At 43.0% G+C, this 19,826-nt stretch overlaps 1 protein-coding gene across 7 annotated transcripts in view; it reads right to left on the reverse strand.

Moving 5' to 3' along the window:
* The window catches only part of LOC108708756 (protocadherin Fat 3-like), a 406,168-nt gene that overhangs the window by 263,945 nt on the left and 122,397 nt on the right, over window positions 1-19,826 (reverse strand). For all 7 annotated transcript variants that reach the window (XM_041582699.1, XM_041582701.1, XM_041582700.1 and 4 more), the window contains exon 2: window positions 72-3,386. In XM_041582699.1, the coding sequence (XP_041438633.1) occupies window positions 72-3,369 (3,298 nt within the window). In that variant the 5' untranslated portion in view covers window positions 3,370-3,386. The remainder of the gene's footprint in view (window positions 1-71; window positions 3,387-19,826) is intronic.

Consider the following 19,826-nt stretch of genomic DNA (forward strand, 5'->3'; position numbering starts at 1 on the left):
AAGAACAAACAATTCTCAGGATAAAAAACCTGATATAAGACAATATTCTTAAACCTTTTTAAAGCACTTACCAGTTTCTTCATCAATGCTAAATCGCCCCAAGCCGCTCCCGTCTCGTATGGAATACTGTATTTCTCCATCCCTTCCGCTGTCTTCGTCTTTGGCCACTACTTGCAAAACACTTGTTCCAATGCGAGAGTTTTCCTTTATAGATCCAGTTACTGCAAAATCAGGAAAGTAGGGGGTATAGAGGTTTTCATTAACATCCACTACTTCCACTTCCACAAAGGAAACCGACGAGAGAGACACCGGCCGTCCCTTGTCCTTGGCTCGCACTGTTAAGTTGTAGAACTGTTGTTTCTCGTAGTCCAGCTCTTTGTTTAAGCGAATGGCGCCACTGGTTTTATCAATTTCAAACCTTCCGTTGTAGTCGTTCACCAGAGAGTACCGTACTTGGCCTCCAAGGCCAAGGTCAGGATCTTGGGTTTCAAACCATGATATAACGGTACCAACAGGAAGGTCTTCAAGAACTTTAGCAGTGTAACTAGAAGGTATGAAGACTGGGGCACAATCATTGACGTCATCTAGATAGACTGAAAGAGTAACGACTGAAAATAATTGTTGCCCATTCTCTGCTTTGTCTCTTGCTTCGATTTTCAAGGTGTAGTTCTGAACAAGCTCCCTGTCCAGCTGGTCAGCTACATACACCACTCCGTTCGAGCTGTTGATGGCAAACTTCTTTGTGTCCGTTAAAATCGAATAAGTCACTTCCCCATTTGGACCAAGATCTTTATCTCGAGCTTCAACTTGAATTAATTCCGTTCCTATACTGGTACTTTCTAAAGTATTAGCTGAATAACTTTCCCGTAAAAAAAATGGGCTGTTATCATTTGCATCATTCACATGTATCGTCAGTAATCGCCATGAAGACCTCTGGGGGTTGCCTAAATCATAAACTGTAATGTTAAGTATATATCTATCAGTCGTTTCCCGATCCATTGGCATCAGGACTTTGAGCTGCCCAGTTTCCATATCAATGTTGAAGCAACTGTCCGTGTTGCCATCAGAGATGGTGTAAAGAACCTTTCCATTAAATCCAGAATCTACATCGGTGGCTTTGATGAGGAGTATGGGAGATCCTACAGGGAGGTCCTCTTTCACGGACACGTCCGAAGGGAACGACTTATCAAACTGAGGAGGCTGCCTGTTTACAGAATAGTAATCGAATAGACTATCTTCATAATTCAACTTGGCGTTTGCTTTTGTCTTCTTCAGAAGTTTTTCAGCTAATTTTTGGGCCACTCTGGTTTCCTTGCAGATAAAACTTTTAGAAGATACCTTGCCATGTACCACCGTGATATTAACATACATCGGTTCTGCAAAGGTTTCACCATCTGTGGCCGTGATCCTCAGGGCAAAGTTACTATTTCTCAAACCAGAATTGATAAAAGACTTTTTGAGCTGTAAAACCCCAGAATCTGGATTTAAATAGAAGTATCCTTGTTCATTGCCAGAAATTATTTTATACTTAACAAGTTCCAGTTCATCTACGTCTATGGCTGAGACGGCAGTTATGTGCCCACCCGTCGGGAAGTCAAAAGGTATGACTCCCTGACAAGCTACTTTTTCAAACAATGGCTTATTGTCGTTGACGTTGCCTACATGAACTGTAACGTTCACTTCACTCTCATGGCGGTAGGGGGACCCCCAGTCTGAAGCTCTTACAATGAACCTGTAGCTTTCTGGAGAAGATTCAAAATCCAAAACATCAGATGTACTAATTGTTCCAGTAAACTGGTTTATGGTAAAAGGTAGCACATTCAGACTAGCAATGTTGTAGGTGATGTAACCATTTTCTCCCAAGTCTTTGTCGAATGCTGAAACAGTTAAAACACTAGTACCGACAGGAACACTTTCGTTGACAAATGCCTCATAGGAAGCTTGTTGGAACTCTGGAATGTTATCATTGGCATCTTCCAACTTAATGATCACCTGAGTTTTCATGTCGGTGCCTTTTTGTTTGACCTCCAATAAATATCTGTCTATCCCATAGACGTTTAAATGGCAAGCTGTGGTAATTAATCCTGTTCTAGGATTGATCCTGAAATAGTCAGAGTGTTCACTTTCAGATATACTGTATTCCACAGACACTGGCTCAGGCTGAACTTTTATTGCTGCTACTGCAACTCCCGGAGGGGAGAATTCACTGACTGTAACTTCATGGACATCTTTTTCAAATCTAGACTTCTCCGTATCCTTTTTCAAGCTTGCGATATGTATGTTTTTAATGGCAGAAAATTTTTGAGGTGTACCTTTGTCTCTTGCTTGTAGTGTTAAGTTTTGGCCAAATGGAAAATTGTCCCATTCAACTGGAGCTTTTTGTTTTATTTTATACTCATTAATCCATTTTCCTTCTTTAACCAATATAAATTGGTCTAGTGGATCGCCGGTTAGTATTGTTATAGCTTCAATTTCCCCATTGGCTCCCTCGTCAAGGTCATCGATGGTAACAACGGCATAGGTTGGATCAGTGTCCAGGACTGAAGGAATGTGGGTCACCACGGTGATTGTGGGGGCATGTTCATTAATACGTTCAATATGAACGTAGAGTTTAGCGGTGCTGCTCACACCATTGTTCCCATACAATTTCATGCCACGGTCTACAGCTAAGACTTCCAGGTCGTATCTGTTTTTTTCATCATAATTCAAACGCCCACTCAGTGACACAACTCCACTAGTGGGATGAACAGAGAACAGATCTACTTTGTTCTTGAAATAATAATAGAATTCCCCATTGGATCCAATATCGGCATCCGTGGCTGTAACTTGGGCAATGCTAGTCCGTATTGGAGTACTTTCTGCTATTGTGACAGAGTATGTTGTGGGGGAGAATAAAGGTCTCAAGTCATTCATGTCCAAAACTTGGACGCTTACTTTTGTCCAAGCTTCTAGGTCTTCCCCTCTCACTGAAGCCTTTATTGTTAATAAATAGTTGTCTTGAATTTCTCTGTTCAGTATCGCAGAGTTCCCACCTTTTGTTCTAATTCTTAAAAAACAAAAGTCTCCAATTACAAACTCTTCAGCTTTAAAAAACCCTTCTTCGTCCCCAGACATTATCCTGTATTTGATGTCCCATGAAATGTTTGCTAACTTGATGCCAATTTTGGTTTGACTGTTGAGATAGGTCCTTGCAGCGGAATTCTCATAAACAGTTGCATTGTAAACGGGGTGGGTAAACTGAAAAATCTGAGCTGAGGTTCCTTGAAGGCCATTGCATAGGCAGAGGTTACAAAGCAGATTTAGAAACAGCAGGCCAATGCCAGAATGAGAGGCCAGTGTGCCTCCCAAGATGTCCATTTTCATAGCCATGCCCTCATGTTTTCATCCTGCAATAAAAAAAACACAAATACAATATTAGGATTGTTTCACTTGTGTATACGACAATATCTACAATATTATATGATAACTACATTGAATTTGATACATTGCAGAACACAAGGCAAGACAAATACAATGCCAATCAAATATAAAATGCAGCCACAACACATGGTAGTAAAATACAATGTAATTTTCATGTACAACAACCCTAGAATACATGGCAGCATAAATTCAATGCCAACTGTACCCAAGTCTTCATTACAATTCACCCATGACCGACGACCTTCTAGAGCCCAGGACCCCACTCACTTCTGAGGAACAGACTAGGTATAGTGAAACTGTAATGACTGAAAGGCAGAATCTTAAGGAGACCAGGAGCCACTTCAAGTCCATCTCTTCCATAAGAAGAACCCTTGTTGGTCTTCACCATTTTGGGGAACCAGAAACTTTCTGGTGATCCCCAACCCCTGCCTCGCAAGCAACATGTTGCTCACAAACACTTTGGATGTTGCTCCCAGTGGCCTCAAAGCAGGTGCTTATTTTTGAATTCCAGGCTTGGAGGCAAGTTTGAGGGGCAAATTCACCAAGGGTCGAATATCGAGGGTTAATTAACCCTCGATATTCGACTGGGAATTAAAATCCTTCGACTTCGAATATCGAAGTCGAAGGATTTTCGCGCAAATAGTTCGATCGAACGAATAATCCTTCGATCAAACTAATAATCCTTCGATCGAACGATTAAATCCTTTGAAACGAACGATTCGAAGGATTTTAATCCAACGATGGAAGGATTATCCTTCGACCAAAAAAACTTAGGCAAGCCTATGGGGACCTTCCCATAGCCCATTTGATGGTCAAAGTAGCCCAAAAAACACTTCGAAATTCGAAGTTTTTTTACTTCGAATCCTTCACTTGAGCTTGGTGAATTGGCCCCTTAGTGTATTGCCAAACAGAGCCAGTCCACATAGGGCTACCAAATAGTTAATCACAGACCTTATTTCTCATCCCCAGGGACTTTATTCATGCTTGTGTTGCTCCCTAACTTTTTTTACATTTAAATGTGGCTCAAGGGTAAAAAAAGGTCAGGGACCCCTGGACTAGAGAAAAACAAAGTCAGGATGGTGGCTAGAACCAACACTAGAGTACACACAGTCAAAATCACAACAGATTAAGGGGCTTGAGCGGAAGATGAATAATCGGAATTCATAAAGCTTTGGAAAAAACACTTAAAATTAGTTGGCACACTGGTGCCAAAACATAACAGGTATAAGGAAAATTACACCGCAGCATCAAAGAAATGGGCAATTGTCCTCGTTGACTGTGTTCCTGCATGTGAAAGGTGTGTGCCACCACTGAACATTGGAACAAGCACAGCACAAAGTCAAGAGGTGGATGAACCTGAACAAATGCACCTAAGGACCACAGTGTCCAGAGATAAGAGAGTGCAACAGTCTCCAAGTGTGCCTTATGCTCTCTTTTTCTATAATGTAGCAATGTTCCTCAGATCCTGCTTTATGGATGGTATTCTAGATGCCTTTATGGTCTGTACAGACCATGGTGTTCTAAGACCCTACTGTATCTATAAACCACAGTTTATATCATTATAGGTTATTTATCCCTTAACCATAATAGTTTAGCGGAGGGCGTAAGAGAGAACTAAAGCCTAACTAAAGAAGTAGGTAGAAATGTAGTATATTATGCTTTGTGCTTCTGTACCAGCCCAAGGCAACCACAGCCCTTTAGCAGTAAAGATCTGTGTCTCCAAAGATGCCCCAGTAGCTCCCCATCTTATTTTCTGCTGATTCACTGCACATGCTCTGTGCTGCTGTCACTTACTGAGCTTAGGGACCCACTCACAATATACAGTACACATAGAATAGAAATGTCACAATATAAGGCTGATTAGTAATTAATACAGATAATTACTACATGGCAGCACAGAAACCAGTGCAATTAGCATCAGAATTTAATAATCAGCAAACCTGTAGCATCAGCTTATATTACAGGGGAAGCTCATTTTCTGCTGGATAATTAGTGACGAGCCCTAAGCTTAGCTTCTCAACAGCCAATCAGAGCCCACTGAGCATGTGAGTGTCACAGACACTTTCCAAGATGGTGACCCCCTGTGACAAGTTTGAAGTCCTGGATCATTGCTGCTATTGACAAGCTCAAACTTTAGCCTCGTGCAATAAGGTCAGTATATAAAATATGGCATTTTTAGCCATATTGATTTTTTAGGGTTTAGTTCTCCTTTAAGATAAGAAAGCTTTGCATGGCAAAGCAAATGGCTTTATAGCAGACTTATGAAAACTAGTAATATGTAGAAACAGAATGTAATCATCAGAAGTACTTAACAATTAAACAGAAGTATTAAAGAAAAGGTAGGTTAAGTGGGAAGATAGTAATCAGCCACTGTTGGTTCAAAATAGGCAATTTAGCACTTGAGAGAAATGCAGATACCATGTGTGAAACAGAGACATAATGCTGAAGAAATGTGAAAACAGATGAGGGACAGATGTACAAGTAAAATCATGTTAAACTCTATAACACTTCAGCTAGACTGACAAAAGTGATTTATTTGGTTGGGAAGTGCTGATATCTTCATCATTGCGCGAGAAATGTTCCACTTTCAACACTCTAAGGACACCACTTACCGCCACAATTACACTTTGGTTTAAGTGAAAATGATTAACACAATAAAATACAGTTCATGAACGACCCTGTGTGCCGCCTTACTTAGTCGCAATCGGCAGTAATGAGTGCTTTTATTAAAAAGAAAGCCTTTATTTCCCCTTACTTTGTTTTGTCATCCCTCTTTGCATTCCCACCTATTCAACGGAAAAACAAACCAATTTAAAATGCAATTAGAGACTTCAATGAGCACATTTAAGGTCTGTAATGATGCTAAGTGCATTACTTAGCTAGAGATGCGCTCAGTGCCAAACACCATGCTGGCACGCCTTTATGTGAGATGCCAGTTTATAATAAAAATCTGAGCAAATGCAGTGCCACAAGAGAAGACATGGGACCATTCACAATGGCTTCTCCATAAGTAATACGCTAATCCCAACAACAGCTATGAAAGAAGAAGACTTCCCAACAGACAATGGTTTTGAAAAGCATTAGATGTCAACAACTGCACTAAAAGAAGAAGACTACTCAAGAGGCAATGGTTTTTGCTCCTATCAATCAGGATATAAAGCTAACTCACTAGAAGTCAATAATTTCACCAAAAGAAGGAGACTTCCCAACAGACAATGGTTCCCTTTTGAAAAGCCAAAGCACTAGACGTCAACAACTGCACTAAAAGAAGAAGACTACTCAATAGACAATGGTTTTTGCTCCTATCAATCAGGATATACAGCTAACTCACTAGAAGTCAATAATTTCACCAAAAGAAGGAGACTTCCCAACAGACAATGGTTCCTTTCTGATCAATCAAGATATAACCCTAAATGACTAGAGGTCAACAGCTCCACCAAAAGAAGAAGACTTCCCAAAAGAAAATGTTCCCTCTCGATCAATCAGGATATAAAGCTAAATCACTAGACGTCAACAACTACACCTAAACAAGAAGAAAATGTCCCAACAGACAATGGTTCTCCAACTACTAATAAGGATATAAAGCTAAATCAGTAGATTTCAACAACTTCACTGACAGAAGAAGACCTCCCAACAGACAATGGCTCCATTCTGATCAATCAAGATATAAAGCTAAATCACTAGATGTTAACAGCTGCACCAAAGAAAACTTCCTAAAAGAAAATTATTCCCTCTCGATTAATCAAAAAATAAAGAATCTTATCGGGATATAACGCTAAATCACCAAGGTGCAGATTTACCAAAGGTCGAGGTAAATTTTCCAAATTTTCAAAAAATTCGAATTTCGAGCTATTTTTGTGAACTTCGACTAGGGAATAGTACAAATTCGATTTGAATTTCGAAAAAAATTAGAAAAATCGAATATCGAAATTTATCATCTACTTTCTGTTTACATGGGTTTAGAACTCAAGCCCTGGAACCCAGATCTTAGGCAAATTCGATGAACAGACAGCACCGCACTTGAGATATATTTTTAAAAGGCCTTTATTCCAAAAGGGCTTATTTCAGGACAGACAAACCGCAGCTACTGTTTACTGCTGCTGTTTGTCTGTCCTGAAATAAGCCCTTTTGGAATAAAGGCCTTTTAAAAATATATCTCAAGTGCGGTGCTGTCTGTTCATCGAATTTGTTTACAGAACGGGTGGAAGTGGCCACTTCAGACCTGCACCTGCATCCAATATACCCTAAGGGTGAGTGCTGACTTCTAATCTCCAACCCAGATCTTAGGGGCAGATTTATTAAGGATCAAATGGTAAATTTGAAATTTTTTTGGTGTCAAAACTCACAAATTCGGATTTGTGAGTTTTGACACCAAAAAAATGTTGGGTTCCAAGGCTGGAGTTCTAAACCGACGTAGTAAATAAATAAAAGCTTACAAAGTGTTCCTCTAAAAACTTCTGCAATTTACACTAATTATCTAGATCAGGGGTCCCCAAACTTTTTAACCCGTGAGTCACATTCAAAGGTAAAAAGAGTTGGGGAGCAACACAAGCATGAAAAAGTCCCTTGCGATGCCAAATAAGGGCTGTGATTGGTCATTTAGTAGCCCCTTTGAGGACTGGCAGCCTACAGGAGACTCTACTTGGCAGTACACTTGGTTTTTATGCAATTAAAACTTGACTCCAAGCCTGGAATTCCAAAATAAGCTCCTGCTTTGAGGCCACTGAGAGCAACATCCAAGGGATTGGTGAGCAACCTGTTGCTCATGAGCTACTGGTTGGGGATCACTGGTCTAAATAGTCTAGAGATTTTAGCAGTTTTAATTTGCTAACATCAGACTTTTGGCAGAGCAATGCTATGGTTAACTGAATATGCAACCAAGGTCAGTGATACAGCAGCTCACAAAGACAGCTGCTGAGCTGAAATCTTGGTAGTCTAAAACTGCTAATAATGCAGAACCGTCCAAACGACATGTCTAAACGACTATGGAGATACCAGTAAGGGCAGAGACAGATGAGAAGATTCGGGGAGATTTAGTCACCTGACAACAAATCGCCTCTTCTTCGGGCTAAGCAAATCGCCTCCCCGCTGGCTAGAATCTAAACCGCCGGCGGGATGGCACTCTGAGCGCTTCGTTTTCCAAAGTCACCCGAAGTTGCCTCACGCGGAAACTTCAGGAAAATGAATCAATCAGTCGGGGATTTAGATTATAGCCGGCGGGGAGGCAGTTCGAGGAGATTAGTCGTCCAAAGAAAAGACAAATTATTGCTTGGCGACTAATTTCTCCGAATCTTCTCGTCTGTCTCTGCCCTAAAAGCGCAACCACACTGGACAAATGATGTTACATGCAGCACTGGGCAAAGCAAACAGACACAACAGAGTTTAATAGGCAGAAGCCCCTACTCATGACATCTTACAAACTAGATGATACAATTTTATGATGGTTTAGTATTTTTACAATTAATGGGCCTTATCTTTCTATTTTCAGAATCCCCTTCGGGCTCTTTATTTCAGTGCAAGGGAAATGATAAATTGCATTTATGTGTTGCTGCGCTGCATCCTAATGTAATATAATGTTGTTTGTATAGAACCTTTTTACCCAGAGAATTCATAGCACATCATATCCTTCGGGAAAGCCGCATGGAAATCGCGCTGGGGACTCGTCACAAGCTGAACCTGGGAATCGAACCTGTGACCCTGATTCAGACCATTTTTTAAGGGCTCACAGATGAATTCACACTTCCGGTTCCCTTTATTAATTTAATTTGCTGTCTCTGTACTTGCTTCTCAGTTCAATATATGTTCTGTGATCAGACTGGAAAATGAATAGGAGAGGGGCTTGAATAAAAAGATGAGTAATAAATAGTGATGGGTGAATTTATTCTCCAGGCGCAAATCTGCTGCAAATTTCCGCGTTTCGCAGCCAGTGAATAAATTCGAATTCTCCCCCGGCAAAATATATTTTTTTTTTTTTACGCTGGTGACAATTAAACACGCCCGTTGACTTTAATGCAAATCGAATTGTTGTTTTGATTCGCCAAAAGATTCATGAATTTCCAGCGAGATTCTCGGAACGCGAATTTTGACGCCGGTATCAAGTCCCGAGCATCAAAACTGAAGCCGGCAACAATTCAGACGCCGGGAACAATTAAACGAGCCCATTGACTTTAATGCACGTCAAATTGTCGTTTTGATTCGCTGAAAAATTTATGAATTTCCCGCAAGATTCTAGAAAAGAGAATTTTGATGCCGGCATCAAAGTTCGCGTTTCGGGAAATTCATAAATTTTTCGGTGAATCAAAACAGGAGAAATTCGCCTATCACTAGTAAAAAGTAGCAGTAACAATACATTTGTAGCCTTAGAGAACATTTGCTTTGTAGATGGGGGTCAGTGACCCCCATTTTAAAGCTGAAAGATTTAGAAGAAAAAGAAGGTAAATCATTAAAAAATATACAAAAAAAGAAAAAATGAAGGCCAATGGAAAAGTTGCTTAGAATTAGCCATTCTATAACCTATTAAAAGTTAACTAGTGCCTGTACAGATTGTTTCGCTTTATCCCAAACCCTCAGTTAATAAAAGACTAAAGTAAAAATAAGGTCACAAAAAAAGTCGCTGGAAAAAGATAAAACGTGAGAACATAAAAGGTTGGCTGGAAACCCAATGCGGCCATATGTTACTCCTGCAGAATGTAAGATTTTGTTTACAATTAAAAACTTACGGTTCTCTCTCTTCCCCGGCCAAATGCTCCAACTGAAATCACAGCAATATATACGAAATTGTGGCGAAGTGATAAATAAAATAACATTCCTGGCTTCCTAGTCATTTCTTCCAAGGATTGTTATATATATAGATCAATATATCCTCTGGAAGCCTGAGTTATATCAAAGATTGAATTTTATAATAAAGTATATAAAAGGTATAATATATTGGAAGCTTTGTGAATTTATACGGGTATATTTTACAGGTTCTTGGGTAATGTATCTGTGTGTGTGTTTGTACATATCCACAAAACTGCTTTCACGACTAATAAATAAAATCCAAGAAGACGATGCAGCGACTGTAATATCACTGATCTGACAGTTAGCTGGAAGCCATCAGTAAAAACCAGCCACTCAGCAATAAAGAATTGTAATTCTAGAAGCCCCCAAGGAATCAGTCTCTATTCAGCAGCCCGTTGTGAATACCTTTAAAGTACTGAAAATATTTCCATACAGCACCTGCTAATGTCAAATATTAATTCATCAGCAAATGTTTCCAACCTGTAAACATTGATACCGAGTGCTGAGAAGTTGCTCATGTGTTAAAAAATCAGTTCCACTCATCAGTGAAGTGAGACGTGTGCAATAGAGAAGGACTGATACACAGAAACCTCTGCCCGAACAATAGGATTCAAATAATAAGGCACAGGTTTCTAGGGCTGCTTGTCAAAATGGGTCCAAATAGGGGGAAAGCAGCAGGGATAATTGCCTAGAGAATTAAGTGGGTAATAGTGTCTGGGATTGGACTGGTATAGTAGGGAGAGATGGTGTCTATAGTAACAGTGGATAATAGTCTCTGGGAAGGGAGTGTGACTGTGGGATAGCAGGTATAGTAGGGAGAGATGGTGCCTATAGTAACAGTGGGATAATAGTCTCTGGGAAGGGAGTGTGACTGTGGGATAGCAGGTATAGTAGGGAGAGATGGTGCCTATAGTAACAGTGGATAATAGTCTCTGGGAAGGGAGTGTGACTGTGGGATAGCAGATATAGTAGGGAGAGATGCTGCCTATAGTAACAGTGGGATAATAGTCTCTGGGAAGGGAGTGTGACTGTGGGATAGCAGGTATAGTAGGGAGAGATGGTGTCTATAGTAAGAGTGGATAATAGTCTCTGGGAAGGGAGTGTGACTGTGGGATAGCAGGTATAGTAGGGAGAGATGGTGTCTATAGTAACAGTGGGATAATAGCCTCTGGGAAGGGAGTGTGACTGTGGGATACCAGGTATAATAAGGATTGATAGTGCCTATAGTAACAGTGGTATAGTAAGGGAGTGTGACTGTGGGTAGCAGGTATAGTAGGGAGAGATGGTGCTATAGTAAGTGGATAATAGTCTCTGGGAAGGGAGTGTGACTGTGGGATAGCAGGTATAGTAGGGAGAGATGGTGCCTATAGTACAGTGGATAATAGTCTCTGGGAAGGAGTGTGACTGTGGATAGCAGGTATAGTAGGGAGAGATGGTGCTATAGTAACAGTGGATAATAGTCTCTGGAAGGGAGTGTGACTGTGGGATAGCAGGTATAGTAGGGAGAGATGGTGCTATAGTAACAGTGGGATAATAGTCTCTGGGAAGGGAGTGTGACTGTGGGATAGCAGGTATAGTAGGGAGAAGATGGTGTCTATAGTAACAGTGGGATAATAGTCTCTGGGAAGGGAGTGTGACTGTGGGATGCAAGGTATAGTAGGGAGAGATGGTGTCTATAGTAACAGTGGGAATAATAGTCTCTGGGAAGGGAGTGTGGACTGTGGGATAGCAGGTATAGTAGGGAGAGATGGTGTCTATAGTAACAGTGGGATAGTAGTCTCTGGGAAGGGAGTGTGACTGTGGGATAGCAGGTATAGTAGGGAGAGATGGTGTCTATAGTAACAGTGGGATAATAGTCTCTGGGAAGGGAGTGTGACTGTGGGATAGCAGATATAGTAGGGAGAGATGGTGCCTATAGTAACAGTGGGATAATAGTCTCTGGGAAGGGAGTGTGACTGTGGGATAGCAGGTATAGTAGGGAGAGATGGTGCCTATAGTAACAGTGGATAATAGTCTCTGGGAAGGGAGTGTGACTGTGGATAGCAGGGTATAATAAGGATTGATAGTGCCTATAGTAACAGTGGGATAATAGTCTCTGGGAAGGGAGTGTGACTGTGGGATAGCAGGTATAGTAGGGAGAGATGGTGCCTATAGTAACAGTGGATAATAGTCTCTGGGAAGGGAGTGTGACTGTGGGATAGCAGGTATAGTAGGGAGAGATGGTGCCTATAGTAACAGTGGATAATAGTCTCTGGGAAGGGAGTGTGACTGTGGGATAGCAGATATAGTAGGGAGAGATGGTGCCTATAGTAACAGTGGGATAATAGTCTCTGGGAAGGGAGTGTGACTGTGGGATAGCAGGTATAGTAGGGAGAGATGGTGCCTATAGTAACAGTGGATAATAGTCTCTGGGAAGGGAGTGTGACTGTGGGATAGCAGGTATAGTAGGGAGAGATGGTGCCTATAGTAACAGTGGAATAATAGTCTCTGGGAAGTGAGTGTGACTGTGGGATAGCAGGTATAGTAGGGAGAGAGATGGTGTCTATAGTAACAGTGGATAATAGTCTCTGGGAAGGGAGTGTGACTGTGGGATAGCAGGTATAGTAGGGGAGAGATGGTGCCTATAGTAACAGTGGGATAATATTCTCTGGGAAGGGAGTGTGACTGTGGGATAGCAGGTATAGTAGGGAGAGATGGTGTCTATAGTAACAGTGGGATAATAGTCTCTGGGAAGGGAGTGTGACTGTGGGATAGCAGGTATAGTAGGGAGAGATGGTGTCTATAGTAACAGTGGGATAATAGTCTCTGGGAAGGGAGTGTGACTGTGGGATAGCAGGTATAGTAGGGAGAGATGGTGTCTATAGTAACAGTGGGATAGTAGTCTCTGGGAAGGGAGTGTGACTGTGGGATAGCAGGTATAGTAGGGAGAGATGGGTGTCTATAGTAAGAGTGGATAATAGTCTCTGGGAAGGGAGTGTGACTGTGGGATAGCAGGTATAGTAGGGAGAGATGGTGTCTATAGTAACAGTGGGATAATAGCCTCTGGGAAGGGAGTGTGACTGTGGGATACCAGGTATAATAAGGATTGATAGTGCCTATAGTAACAGTGGGATAATAGTCTCTGGGAAGGGAGTGTGACTGTGGGATAGCAGGTATAGTAGGGAGAGATGGTGCCTATAGTAACAGTGGATAATAGTCTCTGGGAAGGGAGTGTGACTGTGGGATAGCAGGTATAGTAGGGAGAGATGGTGCCTATAGTAACAGTGGATAATAGTCTCTGGGAAGTGAGTGTGACTGTGGGATAGCAGGTATAGTAGGGAGAGATGGTGTCTATAGTAACAGTGGATAATAGTCTCTGGGAAGGGAGTGTGACTGTGGGATAGCAGGTATAGTAGGGGAGAGATGGTGCCTATAGTAACAGTGGGATAATATTCTCTGGGAAGGGAGTGTGACTGTGGGATAGCAGGTATAGTAGGGAGAGATGGTGTCTATAGTAACAGTGGGATAATAGTCTCTGGGAAGGGAGTGTGACTGTGGGATAGCAGGTATAGTAGGGAGAGATGGTGTCTATAGTAACAGTGGGATAATAGTCTCTGGGAAGGGAGTGTGACTGTGGGATAGCAGGTATAGTAGGGAGAGATGGTGTCTATAGTAACAGTGGGATAGTAGTCTCTGGGAAGGGAGTGTGACTGTGGGATAGCAGGTATAGTAGGGAGAGATGGTGTCTATAGTAACAGTGGATAATAGTCTCTGGGAAGGGAGTGTGACTGTGGGATAGCAGATATAGTAGGGAGAGATGGTGCCTATAGTAACAGTGGGATAATAGTCTCTGGGAAGGGAGTGTGACTGTGGGATAGCAGGTATAGTAGGGAGAGATGGTGTCTATAGTAACAGTGGATAATAGTCTCTGGGAAGGGAGTGTGACTGTGGGATAGCAGGTATAATAAGGATTGATAGTGCCTATAGTAACAGTGGGATTATAGTCTCTGGGAAGGGAGTGTGACTGTGGGATAGCAGGTATAGTAGGGAGAGATGGTGCCTATAGTAACAGTGGATAATAGTCTCTGGGAAGGGAGTGTGACTGTGGGATAGCAGGTATAGTAGGGAGAGATGGTGCCTATAGTAACAGTGGATAATAGTCCTCTGGGAAGGGAGTGTGACTGTGGGATAGCAGATATAGTAGGGAGAGATGGTGCCTATAGTAACAGTGGGATAATAGTCTCTGGGAAGGGAGTGTGACTGTGGGATAGCAGGTATAGTAGGGAGAGATGGTGCCTATAGTAACAGTGGATAATAGTCTCTGGGAAGGGAGTGTGACTGTGGGATAGCAGGTATAGTAGGGAGAGATGGTGCCTATAGTAACAGTGGATAATAGTCTCTGGGAAGTGAGTGTGACTGTGGGATAGCAGGTATAGTAGGGAGAGATGGTGTCTATAGTAACAGTGGATAATAGTCTCTGGGAAGGGAGTGTGACTGTGGGATAGCAGGTATAGTAGGGGAGAGATGGTGCCTATAGTAACAGTGGGATAATATTCTCTGGGAAGGGAGTGTGACTGTGGGATAGCAGGTATAGTAGGGAGAGATGGTGTCTATAGTAACAGTGGATAATAGTCTCTGGGAAGGGAGTGTGACTGTGGGATAGCAAGGTATAGTAGGGAGAGATGGTGTCTATAGTAACAGTGGGATAATAGTCTCTGGGAAGGGAGTGTGACTGTGGGATAGCAGGTATAGTAGGGAGAGATGGTGTCTATAGTAACAGTGGGATAGTAGTCTCTGGGAAGGGAGTGTGACTGTGGGATAGCAGGTATAGTAGGGAGAGATGGTGTCTATAGTAAGAGTGGATAATAGTCTCTGGGAAGGGAGTGTGACTGTGGGATAGCAGGTATAGTAGGGAGAGATGGTGTCTATAGTAACAGTGGGATAATAGCCTCTGGGAAGGGAGTGTGACTGTGGGATACCAGGTATAATAAGGATTGATAGTGCCTATAGTAACAGTGGGATAATAGTCTCTGGGAAGGGAGTGTGACTGTGGGATAGCAGGTATAGTAGGGAGAGATGGTGCCTATAGTAACAGTGGATAATAGTCTCTGGGAAGGGAGTGTGACTGTGGGAATAGCAGGTATAGTAGGGAGAGATGGTGCCTATAGTAACAGTGGATAATAGTCTCTGGGAAGTGAGTGTGACTGTGGGATAGCAGGTATAGTAGGGAGAGATGGTGTCTATAGTAACAGTGGATAATAGTCTCTGGGAAGGGAGTGTGACTGTGGGATAGCAGGTATAGTAGGGGAGAGATGGTGCCTATAGTAACAGTGGGATAATATTCTCTGGGAAGGGAGTGTGACTGTGGGATAGCAAGGTATAGTAGGGAGAGATGGTGTCTATAGTAACAGTGGGATAATAGTCTCTGGGAAGGAGTGTGACTGTGGGATAGCAGGTATAGTAGGGAGAGATGGTGTCTATAGTAACAGTGGGATAATAGTCTCTGGGAAGGGAGTGTGACTGTGGATAGCAGGTATAGTAGGGAGAGATGGTGTCTATAGTAAGTGGGATAGTAGTCTCTGGGAAGGGAGTGTGATGTGGGATAGGAGGTATAGTGGGAGAGATGTGTCTATAGTAGTGGATAATAGTCTCTGGGAGGGGTGTGATGTGGGATATATAGTTGGTGCTATAGTAAGTGGGATAGTCTCTGGGAGGGGTGTGACTGTGGGGATAGCAGGTATAGTAGGGAAGATGGTGTCTATAGTAACAGTGGATAATAGTCTCTGGGAAGGGAGTGTGACTGTGGGATAGCAGGTATAGTAGGGAGATGGTGCCTATAGTAACAGTGGGATAATAGTCTCTGGGAAGGGAGTGTGACTGTGGGATAGCAGGTATAGTAGGGAGAGATGGTGCTATAGTAAATGTGGATATAGTCTCTGGGAAGGGAGTGTGACTGTGGGATAGCAGGTATAGTAGGGAGAGATGGTGCCTATAGTAACAGTGGATAATAGTCTCTGGGAAGGGAGTGTGACTGTGGGATAGCAGGTATAGTAGGGAGAGATGGTGCCTATAGTAAAGTGGGATAATAGTCTCTGGGAAGGGAGTGTGACTGTGGGATAGCAGGTATAGTAGGGAGATGGTGCCTATAGTAACAGTGGATAATAGTCTCTGGGAAGGGAGTGTGACTGTGGGATAGCAGGTAGTAGTATAGTAGTGGGAGAGTGTGACTGTGCAGGTATAGTAGGGAGAGATGGTGTCTATAGTAACAGTGGATAATAGTCCTGGGAAGGGAGTGTGACTGTGGGATAGCAGGTATAGTAGGGGAGAGATGGTGCCTATAGTAACAGTGGGATAATATTCTCTGGGAAGGGAGTGTGACTGTGGGATAGCAGGTATAGTAAGGGAGAGATGGTGTCTATAGTAACAGTGGGATAATAGTCTCTGGAAGGGAGTGTGACTGTGGGATAGCAGGTATAGTAGGGAGAGATGGTGTCTATAGTAACAGTGGGATAATAGTCTCTGGGAAGGGAGTGTGACTGTGGGATAGGCAGGTATAGTAGGGAGAGATGGTGTCTATAGTAACAGTGGGATAATAGTCTCTGGGAAGGGAGTGTGACTGTGGGATAGCAGGTATAGTAGGGAGAGATGGTGTCTATAGTAACAGTGGGATAATAGCCTCTGGGAAGGGAGTGTGACTGTGGGATACCAGGTATAATAAGGGATTGATAGTGCCTATAGTAACAGTGGGATAATAGTCTCTGGGAAGGGAGTGTGACTGTGGGATAGCAGGTATAGTAGGGAGAGATGGTGCCTATAGTAACAGTGGATAATAGTCTCTGGGAAGGGAGTGTGACTGTGGATAGCAGGTATAGTAGGGAGAGATGGTGCCTATAGTAACAGTGGATAATAGTCTCTGGGAAGTGAGTGTTGACTGTGGGATAGCAGGTATAGTAGGGAGAGATGGTGTCTATAGTAACAGTGGATAATAGTCTCTGGGAAGGGAGTGTGACTGTGGGATAGCAGGTATAGTAGGGGAGAGATGGTGCCTATAGTAACAGTGGGATAATATTCTCTGGGAAGGGAGTGTGACTGTGGGATAGCAGGTATAGTAGGGAGAGATGGTGTCTATAGTAACAGTGGGATAATAGTCTCTGGGAAGGGAGTGTGACTGTGGGATAGCAGGTATAGTAGGGAGAGATGGTGTCTATAGTAACAGTGGGATAATAGTCTCTGGGAAGGAGTGTGACTGTGGGATAGCAGGTATAGTAGGACGAGATGGTGTCTATAGTAACAGTGGGATAGTAGTCTCTGGGAAGGGAGTGTGACTGTGGGGATAGCAGGTATAGTAGGGAGAGATGGTGTCTATAGTAACAGTGGATAATAGTCTCTGGGAAGGGAGTGTGACTGTGGGATAAGCAGATATAGTAGGAGAGATGGTGCCTATAGTAACAGTGGGATAATAGTCTCTGGGAAGGGAGTGTGACTGTGGGATAGCAGGTATAGTAGGGAGAGATGGTGTCTATAGTAACAGTGGATAATAGTCCTGGGAAGGGAGTGTGACTGTGGGATAGCAGGTATATAAGGATTGATAGTGCCTATAGTAACAGTGGGATAATAGTCTCTGGGAAGGGAGTGTGACTGTGGGATAGCAGGTATAGTAGGGAGAGATGGTGCCTATAGTAACAGTGGATAATAGTCTCTGGGAAGGGAGTGGTGACTGTGGGGATAGCAAGTATAGTAGCGGAGAGATGGTGCCTATAGTAACAGTGGATAATAGTCTCTGGGAAGGGAGTGTGACTGTGGGATAGCAGATATAGTAGGGAGAGATGGTGCCTATAGTAACAGTGGGATAATAGTCTCTGGGAAGGGAGTGTGACTGTGGGATAGCAGGTATAGTAGGGAGAGATTGGTGCCTATAGTAACAGTGATAATAGTCTCTGGGAAGGGAGTGTGACTGTGGGATAGCAGGTATAGTAGGGAGAGATGGTGCCTATAAGTAACAGTGGATAATAGTCTCTGGAAGTGAGTGTGACTGTGGGATAGCAGGTATAGTAGGGAGAGATGGTGTCTATAGTAACAGTGAGGATAATAGTCTCTGGGAAGGGAGTGTGACTGTGGGATAGCAGTATAGTAGGGGAGAGATGGTGCTATAGTAACAGTGGGAATAATATTCTCTGGGAAGGGAGTGTGACTGTGGGATAGCAGGTATTAGTAGGGAGAGATGGTGTCTATAGTAAACAGGTCAAGGGATAATATCCTCTGGGAGGCCGTAAGGTGACTGTGGATAGCAGGTATAGTAGGGAGAGATGGTCGTCCTATAGTAACAGTGGGAATAAAGTCTCTCGGGAAGGGAGTGTGACTGTGGGATAGCAGGTATAGTAGGGAGAGATGGCTGTCTTCTATAGTAACAGTGGGATAGTAGTGGCTCTGGGAAGGGAGTGTGACTGTGGGATAGCAAGGTTAATAGTAGGGAGAGAGATGGTGTCTATAGTAACAGTGGATAATCAGCTCTGGGAAGGGAGTGTGGACTGTGGGATAGCAGATTTATAGTAGGCGAAGATGGTGCTATAGTAACGAGTGGGGATATACTGTGGGATAGCAGATATAGTAGGAGAAGATGGTGGCTATAGTAACAGTGGATAATAGTCTTGGAAGGTGTGACTGTGGGATGCAGGTATAGTAGGGAGAGATGGTGTCTATAGTAAGTGGATAATAGTCTCTGGGAAGGGAGTGTGACTGTGGGATAGCAGGTATAGTAGGGAGAGATGGTGTCTATAGTAACAGTGGGATAATAGCCTCTGGGAAGGGAGTGTGACTGTGGGATAGATAATAGGATGAAGTGCTATAGTAACAGTGGGATATAGTCTCTGGAAGGGAGTGTGACTGTGGGATAGCAGGTATATAGGGAGAGATGGTGCCTATAGTAACAGTGGATAATAGTCTCTGGAAGGGAGTGTGACTGTGGATAGCAGGTATAGTAGGAGAGATGGTGTTATAGTACAGTGATATAGTGGGAAGGAGTTGACTTGGGAGCAGGTATAGTAGGGAGAGTGGTGTTATAGTAAAGTGGGATAATGTCTCTGGGAAGGGAGTTGTGACTGTGGGATAGCAGGTATAGTAGGGAGAGATGGTGTCTATAGTAACAGTGGGATAATAGTCTCTGGGAAGGGAGTGTGACTGTGGGATAGCAGGTATAGTAGGGAGAGATGGTGTCTATAGTAACAGTGGGATAGTAGTCTCTGGGAAGGGAGTGGAGTGTGGGATAGCAGGTATAGTAGGAGAGATGGTGCCTATAGTAACAGTGGATAATAGTCTCTGGGAAGGGAGTGTGACTGTGGGATAGCAGGTATAGTAGGGAGAGATGGTGTCTATAGTAACAGTGGATAATAGTCTCTGGGAAGGGAGTGTGACTGTGGGATAGCAGGTATAGTAGGGAGAGATGGTGGTCTATAGTAACAGTGGGATAATAGTCTCTGGGAAGGAGTGTGACTTGTGGGATAGCAGGTATAGTAGGGAGAGATGGTGTCTATAGTAACAGTGGGATAATAGTCTCTGGGAAGGGAGTGTGACTGTGGGATAGCAGGTATAGTAGGGAGAGATGGTGTCTATAGTAACAGTGGGATAGTAGTCTCTGGGAAGGGAGTGTG

The sequence above is a fragment of the Xenopus laevis genome, chromosome 2L (assembly GCF_017654675.1).
Source record: "Xenopus laevis strain J_2021 chromosome 2L, Xenopus_laevis_v10.1, whole genome shotgun sequence".
In the NCBI taxonomy this organism is placed as follows: Eukaryota; Metazoa; Chordata; class Amphibia; order Anura; family Pipidae; genus Xenopus; species Xenopus laevis.